Source organism: Gossypium hirsutum, chromosome A08 (assembly GCF_007990345.1).
Source record: "Gossypium hirsutum isolate 1008001.06 chromosome A08, Gossypium_hirsutum_v2.1, whole genome shotgun sequence".
Lineage (NCBI taxonomy): Eukaryota > Viridiplantae > Streptophyta > Magnoliopsida > Malvales > Malvaceae > Gossypium > Gossypium hirsutum.
In genome coordinates, this window is record NC_053431.1 from 16,507,693 (window position 1) to 16,528,722 (window position 21,030).

The 21,030-nt window shown below is 34.2% G+C and overlaps 2 protein-coding genes, 2 non-coding genes and 1 pseudogene across 4 annotated transcripts; all 5 read right to left on the reverse strand.

Annotated features, from left to right (window-relative positions):
- Positions 1-8,183: 8,183 nt before the first annotated feature.
- Positions 8,184-8,942, reverse strand: LOC121204998 (putative pectinesterase/pectinesterase inhibitor 28). Its single transcript, XM_041075926.1, has one exon. It carries the CDS (start codon positions 8,940-8,942, stop codon positions 8,184-8,186), a length of 759 nt encoding a protein of 252 aa, XP_040931860.1.
- Positions 8,943-11,009: 2,067 nt separating this feature from the next.
- Positions 11,010-11,896, reverse strand: LOC121204999 (probable pectinesterase/pectinesterase inhibitor 7). Its single transcript, XM_041075927.1, has 2 exons — positions 11,528-11,896; positions 11,010-11,449 (listed from the first exon to the last, which is right to left on the reverse strand). The coding sequence occupies exons 1-2, from the start codon at positions 11,877-11,879 to the stop codon at positions 11,010-11,012; spliced, it is 792 nt and encodes a 263-aa protein (XP_040931861.1). The 5' UTR covers positions 11,880-11,896.
- A 699-nt stretch (positions 11,897-12,595) lies between these two features.
- On the reverse strand, positions 12,596-15,883 carry LOC121204981 (uncharacterized; annotated as a pseudogene).
- A 3,734-nt stretch (positions 15,884-19,617) lies between these two features.
- Positions 19,618-19,704, reverse strand: LOC121205479 (small nucleolar RNA snoR53Y). The gene has a single exon (XR_005900556.1). It is a non-coding gene; the product is annotated as a small nucleolar RNA snoR53Y (small nucleolar RNA).
- Positions 19,705-19,906: 202 nt separating this feature from the next.
- On the reverse strand, positions 19,907-20,004 carry LOC121205473 (small nucleolar RNA snoR69Y). The gene has a single exon (XR_005900550.1). It is a non-coding gene; the product is annotated as a small nucleolar RNA snoR69Y (small nucleolar RNA).
- Between the last annotated feature and the right edge of the window lie 1,026 nt (positions 20,005-21,030).

The following is a 21,030-nucleotide window of genomic DNA, read 5'->3' on the forward strand; positions in this document are numbered from 1 at the left end:
TCATTGCAAAGTTGGAATGTTTAAGTAATGGATTGAGGAAATGGACATGGACCATCAAAGTTCAAATGGAGGGTCTTAAAAGGGATTTAACAAGGAAGCTGGAAGAGTTGGTTGATTAGGAAAGAGATGATGAGTATATTACAAAGATCATTGATACAAAAATTCATCTTAATTTAAAAATTGATAAGGATGAAGCGTATTGGGAGGAGAGAGCATGAGTGAATTGGCTAAAGTTGAGGGATAAAAATATAACTTTTCTTTCCATAATTATGCCTCCCAAAGTAGAATAATGAATCACATTAGTAGTCTGTAATATGATGATGGGAGGGTGGCTATGGATAAGGATGAAATGAAGGGGATTGTTCAGAATTATTTTCAAAATCTTTTTTCGACAAATGGGATATGAGATACTAGTCATATTTTGTCGGGGGTGGAGAAGTGCATTTCATATGATGTTAATTAGATGTTGATGACCAGGTTTATGGGGGAGGAGGTTTATTCGGCCTTAAAAGGAAGGGGGCTAACAAAGGCGTTGGAGCAGATGGTTTTCCAGGTTTGTTCTTTTAAGGATTTGGCATATTGTTCGGAGAGATGTTACTTCATATTGCTTAGGAGTTTTGAACAAAGGTATGGCTTTAGAACCCTATAATATTACCAATATTGTGTTGATTCCAAAAATACCCCATACGATGAATTTAAAAATTTTAGGCTAATTAGTTTATGCACGGTTCTTTACAAAGTGGTATCAAAGGTGGTAGCTAATCGTTTTCAAATAGTATTAGATGTTTGTATTTATGGTGCTCAAAGTGCCTTTGTGTTGGGTTTATTGATATTTGATAATGTGCTGTTGGTTTATGAAATCTTGCAAACTTTTAGGCAAAAGAGAATAGGGAGAAAGAGGTTCATAGCATTGAAATTAGATATGAGTAAAGTGTAAAACTAGGTAAAATGGCGTTTTTTAAGGGAGATAATGAAATGAATAGGTTTTGCTAGGTCGTGGGTGGAGATTATTATGGGGTGCATTACTTTTGTTTTGTATTTAACAATTGTGAATGAGAAAGTTGGGGAGGCATTCAGATCTACTAGGAGCCTTTGGTAAGGGGGCCCATTGAGTCTGTTTCTTTTTTTAATATGTAGCAAGGGTTATTGGCTCTTTTATGATATTAGCGATGAAGGATGAACTAATGAAATGGGCTAAAGTTAGTAGGAAGGGTCTTCAAATATTGCGTTTACTGTTCACTGATGATTGTGTCTTATTTGGACAGGCAAACGAAAAAGGGGATTAGATTTTGAAATAGGTATTAAAGGAGTATGATGTGTGTTCAGGGTAGTTTACTAATTATGAAAAGTCCACTATGTTTTATAATTCGAATACCTTTGAAAGGGATAGGCAATTGGTTTCGCAAATTTTGGGGGTTAGGCATTCGAATGGTCTAGAGAGGTACTTAGGATTATCAAATATGGTGGGGTGTAGAAAGAAGATGTCGTTCTATATTTTAAAGGACCGTTTTAAGAGAAGAATTGATAGTTGGAGCACGAGGTATTTGTCCCAAGGAGGGAATTAGGTTTTCATTAAAGCCTTTTTGTAGGCTATTTGGACATACTTAATAGCTTGCTTTTGTTACCAAAGTCACTTTGTGGGGAGTTAGCTAGCGAGATTTGGTGGCAAAAAGCTCATGGAAGGCGAGGGATACATTGGTGTGAGTGGAATCAATTGTGTGAGTTGAAAGAAAATAGGGGTTTGGGGTTTAGAAGATTAGCAAAATTCAATTTGGCTTTGTTAGCAAAATAAGGCTGCCGTCTTATTAATTATCCAAATTCTTTATTAGCTTGTGGTTTAAAAGCTAAATGCTACTCAAATTCTAATTTTTAAAAATCTACTCGAATTCTGATTTTTAAGTACCAGATTAAGGAATATACCTTCTTGTAATTGGAGAGTGTGTGGGCGTTGATGGGCCTTTTACAAGATGGTCTATGTTGGAGAGTTGGTACTGGTGCCAAAATTTCAGTGTTTGGGGATGCGTGGCTACCAGGGGTAGTCAATTACAAGGTGGGAAACAATATTAGTAATGCTGATGTAACAATGGTTTCAGATTTAATAGATAGTAACTCTAGAGAATGGAAAGTGGATGTGATTAAAAATATATTTTCTAATATTGATGCTGCTAGAATTCGAGTTTGTTTAGCTAAGGAGGCACTGTTGTTCCAATAGGGTCGGAAGCGTGTAAATTATTGTACTAAAAAATCACACAAAGTTCAATTCCCAGGAAAGAGAGGTGGATCACATGGATCTCTTAAATACCAAGTCTTTCCTTAGACAGAATATCCCTTCTATAGTAATTTAATAGCACAATTAAATACTACTATTATACCCTCAAATATTGAAAGAAAAATAGGACAAGAAAGAACACAAGAGTTTTAACGAGGTTCGGTAAATTATACCTACGTCCTCGGGCACTAACACCAGATGATAACTTTACTATCTCCAAAATATTACAAACAAATAGAATTCCTTAAGAATTCTCAAATGGAGAAGAGAGAAAACTAAGAGAGAAAGATTGGTTGGGATGGTTGAAATGAGAAATGGTTAGGCCTATTTATAGTTGAGGTTCAGGGACTAACTTGCAAATGGCCTAAAAAATTAGGGACCAAAATTGCAATTATCCCATTCAACTTTAAACAACTTGGCTATCACTTTTTTCTTTCGGTGCCACTTGCACCTCCCATTTTTGACTTTTCAACAATCTCCACCTTGAATATTTGATTAGGATAATCACATCTTCACACACTTCCTTCAACTCCCCAAATTCGATAAAGCTATCTTTTGTAGTGCCTCCAAATGCGCTCTCGAGCGCCATACACCTGAAGGTGCTCAAATTCTCAGGATGTTAATCAAGTTCAAACAATGATTAAACTTGATTGTTGTTACCACCTTGGTCATCATATCTGCGGGATTATCTGCTGTCGGAATCTTCTGAAGTAGAATTTTTCCTTTTTCAAAGACATCCCGCACAAAGTGATATCTTACGTCGATATGCTTGGTTCTTGAATGATAGACTTGATTTTTCGCTAAATGAATAGCACTCTGACTGTCACAATATAGACTAATGTGACTTTGAACAACTCCCAAGTCTTTCAATAATCCATTAAGCCAAATAGCCTCCTTAACAGCTTCTGTAACTGCCATATATTCTGCCTCTGTAGTAGACACAGCTACTGTAGACTGTAAGGTAGACTTCCAACTCACTGGGCTTTCGCAAGAGTAAACAGATACCCCGTAGTTGAACGACGTTTATCTAAATCACCAGCAAAGTCGGAATCAACATATCCAACTACAAACTGACCAAGTGCTTCATCCTGTTCAAAAATTAAACCAACATCTACGGTTTTTCGAAGATACCGTAGAATCCATTTCACAGCTTGCCAATGTCCTTTTCCAGGATCATGCATATACCTGCTCACAACTCCAACAGCTTGTGAAATGTCAGGCCTCGTACACACCATCGCATACATCAAACTTCCAACTGCATTAGCATATGGGACTTTCGCCATATATTCTCTTTCATCTTCAGTCTTCGGAGATAATTGAGCACTAAGTTTCAAATGAGAAGCAAGTGGGGTACTTACATGTTTGTGTTTTCATTTACACCAAAACATTGTAATACCTTTTTCAGATATTGCTTCTGATTTAAACAGAGCTTGCCTCTCGGTCTATCTCTACTTATCTCCATGCCGAGAATCTTCTTGGCCTCACCTAGATCTTCATCTCGAACTCTTGATTCAGCTGAGCCTTCAGCTTATCTATCTCATTTTGGCTCTTTGAAGCGATTAACATATCATCAACATACAAGAGTAGATAAATGAAAGATCCGTCATGCAGCTTCTGCAAATATACACAATTGTCATATTTGCTTCTTGTGTACTTCTGCCTTCTCATAAAGCTATCAAATCGCTTGTACCACTGCCTCGGGGATTGCTTCAATCCATATAGCGATTTGTTCAGCTTACAAACCCAATTTCTACCACCAGCATCTGTGTATCCTTCGGCTGAGTCATATAGATCTCCTCTTCTAACTCACCATGCAAGAAAGCCGTCTTAACATCAAGTTGAGCTAGCTCCAAATTCAACTGTGCTACCAAGGCCAACAAAATTCTAATGGAGGAATGCTTCACAACAGGGGAAAATACATCATTGTAGTCAATTCCCTGCTTCTGAGCGTAGCCTTTAGCTACCAATCTTGCCTTGTAGCGAATATCCTTCTTGCTAGGAGATCCATCTTTTTTGCGAATACCCACTTGCATCCGATTGCCCTTTTACCTTTGGTAATTGCGCCAACTCCCAAGTATTGTTCTTCCGGAGAGACTGCATTTCTTCATCCATGGCGCTTTTCCATTTATCACTTTCTAAGCTTTGCATTTCTTCTTGATAAGTGATAGGAATATCATCAACAACGGGAAGGGCGTAGGCCACCATATCAGTAAATCGAGCAGGTTTACGAATTTCTCTCTGTGGCCTTGCAACTGCAACTGGTTCTGGTGTACTTAGTGGTTCTTGGGTCAGACCTTTCAACCTCTAATTCCTCCATTGTGGCTGGAGAATTAGACTTATTAACTGGGCAAATCCCATCTGCTCAAACTCCACCTGTTTTGGAGTACACTCACCTGTGTGGAGTATTGCTCGTCTGAATATCTTTATCTGCTACCTTTTTCAATGTGGCAGATTCATCAAAGGTAACATCTCTGCTACAGATCATTTTCTTTGTGCTTAACACCAAAGACGAATCCCTTCACTCAGAAGTGATTCCCATAAAGAGAGCTTTCTTTGCCTCGGATCTAACTTTGACTCCTTCACATGGTAATATGCAGTGGATCCAAACACATGTAAGGAATCATAATCTGTAGCCGGTTTTCCAGACCATACCTCCATAGGAGTTTTTCTTTCTAATGCAGATGATGGCAAACGATTAATAAGATGGCCAGCGTATGTCACAGCCTCAGCCCAAAATTGCTTGCCAACCAGCATTGGACAACATACATCGAACTTTCTCAAGCAATGTTCGATTCATACGCTCTGCCAATCCATTCTGCTGTGGTGTATCCCTAACTGTGAAGTGTCGAACAATACCATACTCTTGGCACACATCGAAGAACGGATCACTTTTATATTCCCCTCCATTGTCCGTCCTAAGCCACTTGATTTTCATGCCAGTCTGGTTTTCGATCATAGTTTTCCATTTAAGAAAAACTCTAAGCACTTCATCCTTAGTTCTCATGGTATACACCCAAACTCTTCTGGAAAAGTCATCAACAAAAGTAATAAAGTAGTTTTTCCTCCCAATGAAGGTGTCTTGGAAGGCCCCCATACATCTGAGTGAACATATTCCAAAATACCTTTTGTATTATGGATAGCAGTACCGATTTCACTCTCTTTTGCTTTCCCAGAACATAATGCTCCAAAATTTTAATTTGTAAGCCTTTTACCTTTCAACAATCCTTGCTTTGCCAGAATTTGCAAGGATTTTTCGCTGGCATGCCCAACTTCATATGCCACAACTGCATTGAGTCCAATTCTTTGTTACCGGAAGCTGTAACGACTGCTCAATAACTGTACTACCTTGGTGTAATACAAGTTATTTTTCTTGATGCCCTTCAATATCACAAGTGCGCCAGATGTCACTTTCAAAATCCATCTCTCATAGTAACAACTGAACCATTGGATTCCAAGGCTCCCAATGAGATGAGATTTTTCTTCAACTGGGCACGTACCGAACATCAGTCAGAACTCTGGTTGATCCATCTTGATTCTTTAATTGGATTGAACCTATCCCAACAGTTTTACAAGTATTGTCATTGCCCATATAAACAACTCCTCCATTTAGTTCTACTAAATCAGAGAACCACTCCCGGTTAGGGACATATGATAGGTACAACCCGAATCCAATATCCACTCATCTGAATGGAACGACGATGATGATGCAACCAGTGATAGTTCAGAGTCACTAGTATCATGCTTAGCAACACAAGCATCTACAACAGCTTATTCTTCAGCTTTGGACAATTTTTTCTTCCAGTGGCCTTTCTCATGACAAAAAGCACATTCATCTTTCCCGAGTCTGGACTTTGACTTTGATCTCCCCTTTTGAGTTTTCTTCCGAGTGTATGAACGACCTCGGACTACTAAAGTTCTGTATCTCTGATTGAGTTTTTCTGTTGTCCTTCTTTCTCTGTTCATAACTGTATAAGGCCGCACAGACTTCACTCAGAGATATATCACTCCTGCCATGAAGTAGAGTAGTTTCTAGGAACTCAAACTCCTCAGGAATGACCCCAACAGCATCAAATCCAAATCTTCATCTTTGAATGTCTCATCCATATTCAGCAAATCAGTGACTAACTGATTGAATTTGGTGATGTGATCATTCATTGTGTACTTGGACGTATGTGAGCGAAACAGTCTTTTCTTCAAGTGGAGCTTATTTTGACTGTTTTTCTTCAAAAATTTCTTCAAGTGCCACCCACAACTTATTTGCAGAAGTCTCCTTTAAAAAAGCATACCTCTGCTCTCGAGAAAGCATGATCGAATTGTGCCACATGCCAACCGATTGATCGCCTTCCAATCTTTCTCCTGTACATCATCTGGTTTCTCTTCATCAATGGCAATGTCTAGACCCTGCTGAAAAAGGGCATCTAGAACCTCACTTTGCCACATACCAAAATGGCCCATGCCATGAAAGATCTCCACGGCCAATCTTGCATTTGCAATTGTCGGTCTTGTCCACATGGACGATGTTGAAGCTCCTACACCGACCGTTTCTCCATAATCTTTCAATATACCTAAGGAAATCTTTTCTGATGTGGAAGATCAGTTTAAACTGCAACCACAGAGCATACTACGATTAACCTTCGGCTCTTGATACCACTTGTTGTTCCAATAGGGTCGGAAGCGTGTAAATTATTGTACTAAAAAATCACACAAAGTTCAATTCCCAGGAAAGAGAGGTGGATCACATGGATCTCTTAAATACCAAGTCTTTCTTTAGACAGAATATCCCTTCTATAGTAATTTAATAGCACAATTAAATACTACTATTATACCCTCAAATATTGAAAGAAAAATAGGACAAGAAAGAATACAAGAGTTTTAACGAGGTTCGGTAAATTATACCTACGTCCTCGGGCACTAACACCAGATGATAACTTTACTATCTTCAAAGTATTACAAACAAATAGAATTCCTTAAGAATTCTCAAATGGGAGAAGAGAGAAAACTAAGAGAGAAAGATTGGTTGGGATGGTTGAAATGAGAAATGGTTAGGCCTATTTATAGTTGAGGTTCAGGGACTAACTTGCAAATGGCCTAAAAAATTAGGGACCAAAATTGTAATTATCCCATTCAACTTTAAACAACTTGCCTATCACTTTTTTTCTTTCGGTGCCACTTGCACCTCTCATTTTTGACTTTTCAACCCCTTTTAATTTGACTTATCAACAGATATTACTAGTGATTTTGGTTTTTTCTTTACCATCTCCAACCAGTGCAACATGGGTCAATCGGAGGTGAAATCAATATTCTCAGCGTAAACTCCAGCCTTGACATAAATGACGAAAGGCTTAGTGGATCCAGGAGGGATTCTTTGTTTGGCTTCATTAAGGGGTTTACAGTCTCCACTACCGTCCTGGGCAACAATAAGATCAGGCTTCAAATCAGTCGACATCAATCTCCTAGCTCCTGCTGAAATTTCGAGATCAATGTCCATATGCCCAATAACGGAGAGGTCTTCGCTTTCTTGGAGCATCCGGCGGCGGTTCCATTCCTTGTTCCGTTCTAAAAATGATGTCCAATCGGAATGGCCGATAACCGGAAGTCTATCTTCGTCTTGGAGAAGACGACGACGATTCCATTCTTTGTTTCATTCTAAAAGGATGTCCAATCGGAATGGCCGACAACCGGAAGTCCATCTTCGTCTTGGAGAAGACGGTGACGATTCCATTCCTTGTTTCGTTCTAAAAAGGATGTCCAATCGGAATGGCCAATAACCGAAAGTCTATCTTCGTCTTGAAGAAGACGACGACGATTCATTCCTTGTTTCGTTCTAAAAAGGATGTCCAGTCGGAATGGCCAATAATCGGAAGTCCATCTTCGTCTTGAAGAAGACGGCGACGATTCCATTCCTTGTTTCGTTCTAAAAGGAAGTCCAATCAGAATGGCCAATAACCGGAAGTCCATCTTCATCTTGGAGAAGACGGCGACGTTCAAACATTCCGGCAAGCTCCAACTGTTGAAGTTGCTCCGATAACTCACAGGCGATGGCAAGACCATTCCTACTGAGTTGCATCGTGATGTTCAAGAACTTCTTCATTTTCTCCCCAGCTTCTGTTTTTGATTTGGTTTTTTCGAACCCATCTAAACAAGCTTGTTGGTTACTAATGGTAGCACTCAACCAAATCTTCATATCACCCAACAATTTATTCACTGTATTAACTTCTATCTTGTCAACAAGTTCAAGTGACTTGTTAAATTCGCTCATGGTAGAATTCAACAAAATCTTGCAGGCATCTAAAGCACTTCTAGTCCCTTCATCTTTCTCCAGATCCCTCAAAAGGGTGGAATTCGCCTGAGCTTGCTCCACGTACTTTATGGCTGCCTTAAACGCCGCTTGAATTAGGTCTTTAACATCCGTCTTGTTCCCAGCTTCTTGTTGGAGCTGCTCTTCACATGTTCTCTTGAAAGTGGTTGGTTGACAAATCATTTTGATAGCCTTCTTGGAGGAAGTAACCTGAGCGTGTTTATTCCCATCTGTGGTTCTGTCGTCGTAGTCGCTCTCCTCTTCTTGGATGCTAACCCCGACCGTCACCGCCACCACCACGGCCACTAAGAGGAAAGAGGAGACCACAATTATAGCGATCCGCTTCTTCCTCTCAGCATCATCCGAGCTCGACATAATCGTAAATTTTTCTATTAAAAATGAAAAAAAAATTGGAGGGGCAACAAATTCAATTGCCAACTCCTTCGAAGGTAATGAAGCCCCTCCGAAGTGTGGTTGGCTTTTTCTCTTTTTTGATGACTCTTACTTAAAAGATCATGCTTCCATGGGAGATGAAGCCTTGCCTTTTATATATTGGATTTTGGTTATTTTTAGTATTATAACTTGAGGTTCCCCTACCACTTCACAAACTCCAATGATTTTTTAGTTACAAAATTGTTCCTATTTTTATTGGTAATTTTTTATAAAATAAAATAAAATAAAAAATTAATTTTTCCTGTTAAAAGTTTCATCTATTTGTATTGTTAAAATCTGACATAGTTGATAGAATTACCAGACAGTGATATGTGACATAGCATGGCATAAATGGATAAAAATTTTAATAGAATGACCGATTTACTTTTTGATGTAATATATAGGGACTAATTTACTTATTTTTTAAATATAAATAAAATACTATCTAACTCCTAACACCTTTATAATAATTTACCTATTTTATTTTATTTGTTTTTGCTCCAAAACCATATGCCATCTAATAAAGCTATCTTAAACTTAGCATAACAAAGTCATCAATCGTGAATCGATCTTGCACTTTAATTATTTTGAGATAATTATGGTGTAAACTAAGATTCTTTTAGTTATACCAGGTTAACAGCTGGAGGTAATTATCAAAACTTTTCATTCAGAATTCAAATATCGTATAAATGGTTGTCAGCATTCAAATTAAATAAATTACTAAAAATATAATATTTTTTAAAAAAAATTCAGTTGAATCAATTTTTAACATAATTTAACTGTTTTTTAAATTCTAAACTAGTATATCACTCAATTCTCGATCTAACTAATCTGACCGGTCAATACAAGCTAATTTTGAAAACACTGATTATCATCAAACCAAAACGTGTTAAGAATGAAAGTTTAGCCTCAAACTTTATAAGACGGATGGGTAAATATTTGTGATATGCATCTCAATTTTTATTATGCGTACTTTATTACTTCTATCAATTATATATATTATTTATTTAGTGTTTTACTAAGTTAGTGTCACACTTTAACTAGGTGACTAACTCAATTAAAAAACATTATAAAACTTTCTTTTCATAATTAAAATAAGTAATATTATTCGAGAATAATTTAATTTTTTATTTAAAAAACTAATGAAAATATGCTTATTATAGGATTTAAATTTGAACTAATTGCATTAGTAAAACACTATGTAAGGTTTTAAATTATTGGAACTGTCATTCTAATATTAGAAGTCATATTGTATTTTGTCCCCAATATTCAAAAAATGGGCAAATTAGTTTTTGTACATTATATCAAAGAGCAAACTAGTCATTTTATTAAAGTTTCATTCTTTTTTACTGTTAAAATTACTCTGTTCGTCAGCAGAAGGTACACGTGACATGTCACGTATCATTATTTGGTTATTCTGTCAACAAAGGTAATTTTTAACCGTATAAATGAGTGAAATTTTTAAGAAAAATAATCAATTTGTTCTTTAATTTAATATAAATGAACTATTTTACTTATTTTAAAATAAAGAGAAGAAAATACAATAACTTCCATGATATACTTATCAATAGTAGTCAATTATACGATTTTTTGAAGTTATAATTTAAGATTAAAAAAAAAGTTCAAGAAAAACAATGTAAGAGAGTCAACTAACTAATTAACTATTTATTTCATTTATAAAACAAAATAACTCTTTATTTTTAGGCACCCAACTCATCATTTATTAACATGAATTCCCTAGTTAAAGCAAAAAGGTTTCAATCACGTAAGCCCCCAAAATAATGAACACCAGTTGCAGGCAACCATTTATTACCTCGAATGAATCTTGCAACAGTGAAGTTAAGAGCTTCAGTTTTAGTCATATTATGGAAGCCAGGCCAATCCACTCTATCACCCGTATCTCTTCCTAAACCATAGTTATCGTATTCCCCAAAATAAACTGTACTTAGTCCAAAATCTCCATCCCTTTTTTCCAACCCTCATCTGCAACCAATCCATCCAAGCTACTACTCATATAAACCGTCCTCGAATACTCCTTCCATGGTCTTCCCAAATATATTTCGTAAATCCCATGTTTGAGATTAAATCATCATTGGCTCTAATGAAGGAACTTATGATCGATATGCCCGTGTTTTGGCTCGGATCAGTCCTTCCTTGAGCAGTGATGACATCGTCTTGTGTTGGCAACGGTAGTCGAGCGTGTATGTAAGATTCTTGTATCACAGCGGCCGCATTGCCGAATATGAAATCAACGGTGCCTAAAATATGGCAGTTTACGTAGAATTGTCTGAAAGAGTGGACGTATAAGGTATTCCGGTATCCCTCGAACGTGCATCTATTAAATATGGATTGATCGGCTCCGTTTAGGACAGCGACGGCTTGGTACTTGCTCGGTCCAGCTGTGTTTCGAAATGTTATGTCCACTGCAATAAATTTCTTCCCAAAGACAGCTGCAGGTACAGAGAAGTTATACATTACATATGAGTCAATAAAATGTGAAAATTTTAAAAGCTAATTATGATTTTTACCGAGTGTTGCTGAACTGAATGTGGTTGAGCCACCGCCAACGCTGCGATTTCCGGAGATTATCGTGGGGTTGGTGCTGAGACCGCCTACCAAAACCAAGTTCTGTTTATACTTTGGTATCGAAATGTACTCTTCGTAGACACCGGTAGGTATGTAAATCACATAGTATTCGTTGCTGTCACCGGTAACGTTCGGCATGGCTGTGATGGCATCGTTGATGGTTTTGAATTGGCCATCTCCATTATGACTTACCATCACTACTTGTTTCACTGTAATTTTCCCATTTGTTAATGTCTTAACATCCCTTTTCCCTGTTGCATATTCATAAATTGTTTGTTTATCGTTAGAAGACATAAACACAGATAAAGGAGTGTAGGTATCAACAATCAACTTGTGAAAACATGGTTTCTTTCTGGTTTGGTCGAGCTATGAACCCAATGCTTTGAAACTGCAAGAGAAACACTGAAGCTCTTTGTTCCATTAGATTGTAAAAACCGGTCCTTAATTCTCGATGCTGACGGTGTCGATTCGAGTGCTTCGAGACATGTTTCTACGTTAGTCAAAGCAGCGCTAAGCAAAGCGTGCAAATCATCAGCCTCGACGCTGTCTAAACTCTCGGTAGAAGAATTGATTCTGTCTGATATTTGTGACAAGAAATCAACATTCTGATCGGCTAGAAACCGGCAATCCTCAAGGGCTTGTTTTGACGTCGAATTCAGAGGGTGTGCGAGGAAATGCTGATTGATTGAATCGAGGAAAGTACGAGCATTCAACAAGGAATGATGGATCGAGACCCTGCCATAGTCGAGGGTGTTGAACAGCTTGTTAGAAGAAAAAAGGTATTTGCAGAAATCTGCATGTGGGGTGTGTTTGCAAATGGAGTCTGTGTTAAAGGATGAAGAAGGAAAGCTAGCAACAGATTCAGAGAAGAGAATGGTGAGAAGAAATATGATACAAAGGGCTGAAACCTTCATTTCCATGGCCATGAAGATTAAGAGCTTGATGATGAAACAAGCTTCTATATTACACCTATATATACATACGAAAGTATTAATTAGTTAAGAAGTTCATTAAAAACCTTGGGAATTCAATGCATCGGTTTTTCCTGGATTCAATTTAATTAATTACTATAATTTTATAACTCATGTTATATTTTAATGGTAGTATCTGCAAATAATAAAAAAAAATTTAAAGAAAAGGGTATTAAAATCCTTTCTCAAGTATTTCTTATGTAATGATCCCTCGCCTGTACAACATATCACCGCCCTCGACCGGTGCCGGTTTCCTTGTGTTACCGGTATCTTCATGTTGTGCCATTACTTGGCTAGCATTCCAATACCAAGGTTGTAGATAAGGTGAAGTATTGGATGAGGATAGTGAAGAAGGATGGAGTACGATGGATCCCCAGTCTCTAGCGCCGAGCTTCGCTTCCTTCATCCTCTGTCTTACCAATAAACCCCCGGCATCTTCCTTGGTCATCTCTGATACCGTACGTAATATCGAGATACAAAGTAGAAGGACCAAAATGGCATCTTCTTCTGGCGATAATTCTACCACTAACAGCCTCCAATTAAGCAGTGCTGTTGCTCTTCCTGTCGGATTCTCTTCAGTAAACCTTACGAGAGTCACGAATCCATCATCATCTTCCTTTTCGTCTTCCGCTACTTTGCTTTCGGTTTCTTTATTTTGATATTGCATTTTCCTGCCCCTCAACAACATCACCTACAAATAATGCTAATTTAAACTATGAACATCTCAGGTGTTCAAAGAAACTAAAAGTTGGAACTTACAAATGAATCCGATGATTCTCTACTTTTCAGGCTAAAACTTAGGCTGGAACTCGATGTCGAAGATCCGCAATTTATCAGTAAGTCATCTCCTGTTGAAAACTGCCATGCTGCTTGCCACTGATCCTGAGATTCCTTCGGTGTTGCTGTTCCTACAACTTTCTCTGTACTAGATGGCAACAATAACAGCAACAAATGCTTAAATTAGATTCCGCAGATTGAAAAAAGGCCATAAGTAACTGGAAAAGTCTGAGTCATCGATGTTAACAAAAGAGAATCAACAACTAACATGCTTCTTTGTTGAGCATACTACAAAATCGGATGAAGAAACATACCGGGAGCTCTACCGATAGAGCCGGCAACATAAGACCAAGAACCTTCACGAATCTCAATTATTCGATCCTCCCGATTAACAGCAGAAGGAGTTTCAGCTCCTCTTCTCCAAAAGCCTTCTCCCACTCTGCCACACAGCATTCAAAAATTTGCATCAAATAGACAGAACAAATTTGCTTTATTTTATCCGGATATGATAAAACATACCTTATTCTAACAACAAAACACTCTCTCCCAGCATGGTCTAGAACCGTGCGAGACAACCAACGACCTTTCTGGGGCCGGTAATTGTTTAATTTCAGGATCACATCGGATATCATTGCTCCAGAATCATCAGTAACTCTATCCGGGACACATTTCAGTAGGTATGGTGCTTGAACTGGGGGAGTTACAGAAGCAACAACTCGTACTTGATCAATTTCTCTTGTCAAAGTAATAGAAGGTGCCCTTAGCAAATCATTCCAAGAAAATGACATTGAGTTCACCAATTTACTTCCTTTGAAGCAGTGACCGCCACGGCCACGAAACTCAACAATCAATCCTCGAGTTCCAAACTCGCAGTACAAATGCCAAGCTTTCTGCCATGAATCATACGAAAAATCGGGGATCGATTTATCAAGCTTCAACTCCCTGTGACATCTTACCATCCGGAGACGGAGGAAATTGTGTTTCATGTCCCCATTTGTTGCCTTCATCCGAGCATTGAGCCTCACAAAAATGCATACCTGCATTGTTATGGCACTAAATCAATCTATAAGTACCCGTTTTTGACATATATTTGAATACCCCAGTAAGATAGTAAATTACCTCAAGTAGGAATCTTGGGATCATGGACTTATATTTAGTGTTGACATCAACATCTGAAATCTCCCAATAGATTGGTCGCTTGGCCATAGCTATCTCACCTCCAGCTTTTTCATAAGGTTCATCGAAGGTTCTTTCCCAGATCTTATTTGTTTCTTCCACTTCTTTTTCTTGCACTGTCTCCCATAACCCCACCACCTTCCCCATGTTTTCCCACATGTCCTTCAAATCATCTGCATATGCTGTTGGATAGCTCTGCTTCATTGTTCATCATACTCGTATTAGATATTCACCCAAATCCGAATAATACGATAATTGTTGAAAAGAAAAATCTACCTGGTGTGTAAGCAGCATTAGGAGAATATCCAAAGCAGGCACAAACCTAAAGCACCCATCTCCAAATCTTTGGATCATATATAGAAATCCTTTGTATCTTCGTCTAGCAGCTATCAAATACACTAACTCATACAAATATGGTTGTGAAAATTTGAGTATAAAAGCTTGTGCTTTTGAACTTCATTGAAAGATCTTCATTTAGTAATGGTGGGTCTTGAGAATCTGATTCTACTTCATTCTCAAAAGGTTCAGCCGGATATCTTTGAACCCAAATTTCTTTACATCTCATCAATGCATATTCTTCATTTTCCTCATTGAAAATCGATGGTTTTCCTATTAGTTTTGAGAACCTTGACTCGCAATATTTCTTGTAACCAACCTGAAAAAATATGAACAAACAAATTTCATCTCTTTAAGTCAAATTCAAGCTTTCCTATCAACCAAACAGAGATTACAGTGAAAAATACAAGTAAAACCATTGATTTACAAATCATAAAAGAGTCAAAGAAAATACAGAAAAAAGTCTCTTTTTTTCCTTCTTTCAAGTTTCAAGTAAATCATTTTCTCGCATTTTCCCGTCAACCAAACAGAATTAACAGTGAAAACTTACTGGATTCAAGGTGTGACAAAACCAAACCCATTCAACATCAAAAGGTGGCAAAACCAAAGGAGGCGTTGACCCCACCACCGTCAGATTAGAAATCAATGGCATCCATACCTCATCATACCTATAACCAAATAATCAAAATAATAATAATAACTCCCATCATCACATTCAAGTATTCAACCTCAAACATCTGATCATATTACTTCTCTTCAATTAGCAAAATAAAATTAAAAAAAAAAAAAGCTGACCTCCTTATTGCTTCAATAATAGTTGGTCTCTGATGAAGCCACTGACATTCATTAACACTTCTCAAGAACCCAACAATTCGTCTCGCCGCCGACACTAGATCGACACTGAGATGAACCGTGTCCATCTCCGATATATCGCTGAGACACCTTATTATCGACGGCGACAGCACCGACGAGACGTCGTTTAAGGTACTTTGATTAAGACATATGGCAGACTTGTTCTTTGCTTGAAACATGGATGAAAAGGAAAGGAGTTTTCAGTTTTTCTTTTTTGCAAGTAACATCACATGTAATGTAATAATACTGTAATTTAAATAAATAAAAGTGTGCGAAGAACAGTAGTTGAAAGTTTTTCTATACAATGTTGTGGAGGGTGGTAAAGAATTGGATTAATGCAATTTTTGGCCCTTATACTTGGGAAGCATGTTCATTTAGTACCTAAACTTAGTATCTAAGTTTATTTTGGTCCCTAAATCTGGAAATATGTAACAATTTGATGAAATGGCACTTTCAGGTTGTACAATGCTATTAGGTAAACTATTTTCAAGTGATAATATGATGCAATTTTAGAGTGTCATGCCATCAAATTATATATTTTTTTTTTAAGTTCAGGATCAAAATGGACTTAATTATTTAGCTAAGGTATAAAAAACACAAAATATAGGGCAAACTAACTAAAGATCACTAAACTATTAATAGATTTACGATTAAGTCACTAAAGATCACTAAACTATTAATAGGTTTACGATTTAAGTCACTTAACTTTAAAAATTTATAAAATAACTATTGAATTATTCGAAAATTTTTATTTAAATCGAATTACTTTATTTTTTTTAAATTTACTAAGGATCAAAATAAATTTATTTACTATATTTAAGTATTGAAGTGAAATATATATATATTTCATTGTTAGATTGAAAGCCAAAAGTTATAATAACCTTAAAGAAAATGTATTTTAGCCACGTGGCAAAAGGTGGTGAGGTAGAAGGTGGGTATGTGTTAGGGTAGTGTGGAAGAACTTGGATGATTCGTTTACTTTAATAATATGCTTTTTGTCTTATAGTTGTAATAAATTAATGATGGTGGAAATATCTTTTATCCTAATCTTATATTAATGTAGTTGGTTAAATTTATGGTATTTTTATAATTTAATTAGTTTCTTTTATCTTGTGCACGGGTTTATATGCAGTGATGGAGTTTAAAATTTTTTGACGCACAATTAAATTATATATTTTTATAATAATAAAAATATAATTTTATTATTTTAATAGTTTATATATTTTAAAATTTTAAAAGGTTAAATCGAATTTTATTATTTTTGAGAGGTGAAAGTGTAATTTTACCATTATTTATTTATAATTTTATAAATTATAAAGGGCCTAAACTAAAATTTTACCATTTCAGGGTAGACCATGGTCTCTTGGGTCTCCACTACGCTCTCCACTGATTATATGTATAAATTTTTTAAATATAATTTATGCTTTAATTATGATTAAGAAAATTTAACAAAATTTTAGTAGTATTTGTTTACCTTTTAATATTTGTATAACATTTAACATTTTTAAAGAAAATTTTAAACATTTATCATATTTTATATTTTAGAATTATGAAATTTTATAAAATCTAATATTTCATTATGATTTTGTAACAATACCTATACTAATCGAACTAAGACTCAATTGACTGTGTGGTTTTTTAAATAATTCATATACGTATATATACAATTGTTTCCAACTTCTCATAAAATATTAAGGGTATTAAAGGAAAATGGTGGAAAAAACACAAAAATAAATTACAATAAATAAGAAGCTAAATTTTAAAAACTATTATTAAATTGGATATCTTGTTAGGTTGTAACATTTGAATGGCCATTAACGTTAATTAGAAAAAAAGGAAGACCGAATAAACTAAAACTTAACACAGAGGGGCTTTTAAGAAATTAGTCCATTTCTTATAGCTTTTAAGGATGAAATATTGTTTCCTTAGTTCATAATGCAATTGTATTAACAATAGTAAAAAAGCGTCCATATAAAAATAATTTAAATTAAATAGACAAACTATTTTTAAACTTTTTTATTTAATTATTTATTTTAGATATAAAAATTAAAAATATTAACTTAAATATTTATATAGTTGTAAGTTAGTTGTGAGTTGATTTAATTATTTAATTAATTACTTATAATGATTAATTCTGATGATAAATATAATTTTTATTTATGCTAATTAGTTGTAAGTTATATTAAATATTGTAAAATTTTAAATATTTATAAAATTTTAAGTTTATGTTTATCTAATTAAATATTTACTTTATACAAAAATTAACTTCAACTTTTTAAATTTATGTTCATGTTAAAAAATAAGCATTTATATAAACTTAAAATTTATTTTTGTCCAATTAAAATCAAATTTTATGTTATAAATTGAAGGGAGATATTAATATCAAAATTTGAAATGTGATTATTAATAAAAATTAAGATACGTAATTGATATAAACATATTATTCAATATATTGCGTGACATAATAATGATTGGATTGGTGGTGAAAGCCATCCCTTGTTGTCCATGTGAAGCAGCTGCTACCAAATGATGATGTGTGCTTGAAGAAAATGACCACGTGTCAATCAAACATATTTATTGGCTTCAATTTCTCATGTCCAAAAGATGGAATGTTTTTAAACCAAAATTTTTATTTTTAAAAAATATTATATATAATTTAAAATATTTTTAATTATTTTCATTTTTCCAGAATTTGTTTTCATCTAAATATTAAATAAAAATAAAGTATAAGAATTATATTTTAATAATTTATATTTAAAATATTACGTTTTAGTCACTTACATTATCATTTTATTACGAAATAATCACTCTACTGTTACTTCCCTAACGGTAATCTTACATGTTAATCTATCTAATTGTTAGGATGAAATTTGATTTTAGACCGACACATAAAACATCAAAGTTGACATTTAAAATTTACCAAACTTAACAATAAAGTAACCACTTCATAACAAAATAATAATATAAATAACTAAAATATAACATTTTAAACATAAATAATTAAAATGAAATATAAGACAAATAAAAATAACTATTTTTATAATTTACTTTTAAAATTTGATATAATTAAATAATGTTTTATTCTTTTTTTCTCTTTTCTTGTCCCTCCTTATCCCTAAAGTGACGCTCCTTGTCTTTCCACTCACGTTTCATGAATTAGATTTCCTCCAACTGCGGTCAAAACTTTCGAAAATTTAAAAAAAAAGAAAAATGAAATAAAAAGAAACTCAATCCGTCGTCATCTACCGTCAGATCGGTCTCATTTTCCTGTATGATGTTCTTCACCATTCATTCAAAGGTTTCACCGTTGGGAACGTCAAATGAACATCTCAACCCCTTAGATCATTCAGTTTCTTCTTGATGTTTCTCTCACAACCCTATACTTCTTGTTTATCATTCTTCGTTCGTTTTCCCCATCTATCAAACCATAAATTTGATCCACATTTTAACGTTCACAAATGTGAAGCAGATTGAATCTAGCTCGATTAAGATTAAAAAAAAAAGGTGTCAAGAATATATTGTATCACATTATTTTCTTATTTAAAAATTAAAAAATGATTATAGATAATTTCAAACATGGTATACATCTATTCAATTTAATTTGAATTTAAATCACAATCTTCATTTAATTTATATTAATTTAAATTTTGAAAAATTAAATAAAATGATGATAATACTAAACATTTAAGGCCCAACCAAGTTTGAAAAAAATATATATATAAACCAAAACAACCTAAAACCAATCCAAAAACCAAGACCAAGACCAAAATAATCCCCAAAAACAGTTTTTTTTGCCCAGTGTAAGCGTACTGATGACACAATAATATTGATATTAGTCTCTTTTTTGGCAAATTACAACGTTACAAGTTAACCAGAAATCGGTTCTCGTAAATAGGAAAAATATAAACATTTAAGAAAAAAGTTCCCTCAAAATAAATCAAATAAATCATTTTTAATCACTGAACAATCAGCATTAGTATGGTTTCGTTTCAAACATCATTGGGAACTTTTAACAATCACAAGAAAAGACCAGAAAAGAAATTGAATTAAATATATATATCCGTTCTAAATTAAAATTTTAAAAAAAACTTGGAAATTTTAGAATGAGTAAAACAAATAAAGCATAAAATGAGTAAAACAAATAAAGCATAAATAATTAAAGATTTAACACTTCAACAAAAGGAATTTTAAAAAATCTGAAAAAGGTTTGTTTAGACTCAGATAAATGTTGGATTAAGATCAATTCCCAGACCCTACAAAAGGTCTCATAATGAGCTGGGATAATACATTTATCATCATCGGCAAACTTCTAAGCGAAAAAATAAAAATAAAGGAGAAACGGAAGGCAAGAGATCAAAAATGAATTCTATTTAAAGAAAGTAGAAGGAAAATGGGACGAAATTAGAGAGAAAATATTGAAGTATCGTAGATGAAAGAGGCGAGGCGATAAGACGAGCAGAGAGAGCTTTTAAAGGGACGATGAGGTTATGGATTAGGGTTAGCGTTCGGGTTCAATTTTAAACTGGCCGATTGGTTTTTCGTTTTTCAGAATTACCCTTCTACTTTCGTTTTAATTACATTTTTACCCAATATTAGATGACGAAAGGTTGAATTCTGAAAGAATAAATTTAGTGAAATCTCTTTTAACTTTTGTTTTCTTAAGAGAAATTTAATTAAAACATTAAAATTTTAACTATGTCGGCATAATAATTTAATAACAGTTTATGCGTATTTATGTTAATATGATACTATTTATTTATTATACCACATTAAAAATAATTTAAAATTTATAAAAATATTCAAATAAATAAACTCAAAATTTAAAGAATATATAAAAAAATAAAATAAAGTACATATAAACTACTAGAGTTATCATGTTTAAAATTTTAACATTTTAGTAAATATATTTATCAAAAAATTAATTTTTTTAAAAAATTGATAGTCAAATTTGACTTTTTTTAAAAATTAAACCCAATTTAACTAAAGAAGATAAAAGTCAAATTGATAAAAAATATAAATATTAATTATTCAATTTATTATTATGCATTTAAAAATATAATTATATTTTTATTATATCTATCCTATTATTTAAAATCTCTAATGAGATGATATTAAGAGTCAACTCAAAAGTAATTTCCTATAAAATTATAAAAAAATCAATTAAAAATAAACACACGGTCCACATATGCTTTATTAATATTTATATAAATTTTTATTATTTTTCAACCATATCATGAATGTAACGTAATTTAATTTAAATAAATCTCATTAATCTTTCATTGAGTTTAATCATTTTCATATTTGTCTAATTCGTAAATAAATAGTTTTTCAAA

Bases quoted from the DNA above. Each gene is read 5' to 3' on its own strand.
- LOC121204998 (XM_041075926.1), bottom strand. From the start codon at position 8,942: ATGTCGAGCTCGGATGATGCTGAGAGGAAGAAGCGGATCGCTATAATT.
- LOC121204999 (XM_041075927.1), bottom strand. From the start codon at position 11,879: ATGTCTTCTAACGATAAACAAACAATTTATGAATATGCAACAGGGAAA. The intron at 11,450-11,527 runs GTAAAAATCATA...CTGTACCTGCAG, and splicing joins ATTCAGTTCAGCAACACTCG to CTGTCTTTGGGAAGAAATTT.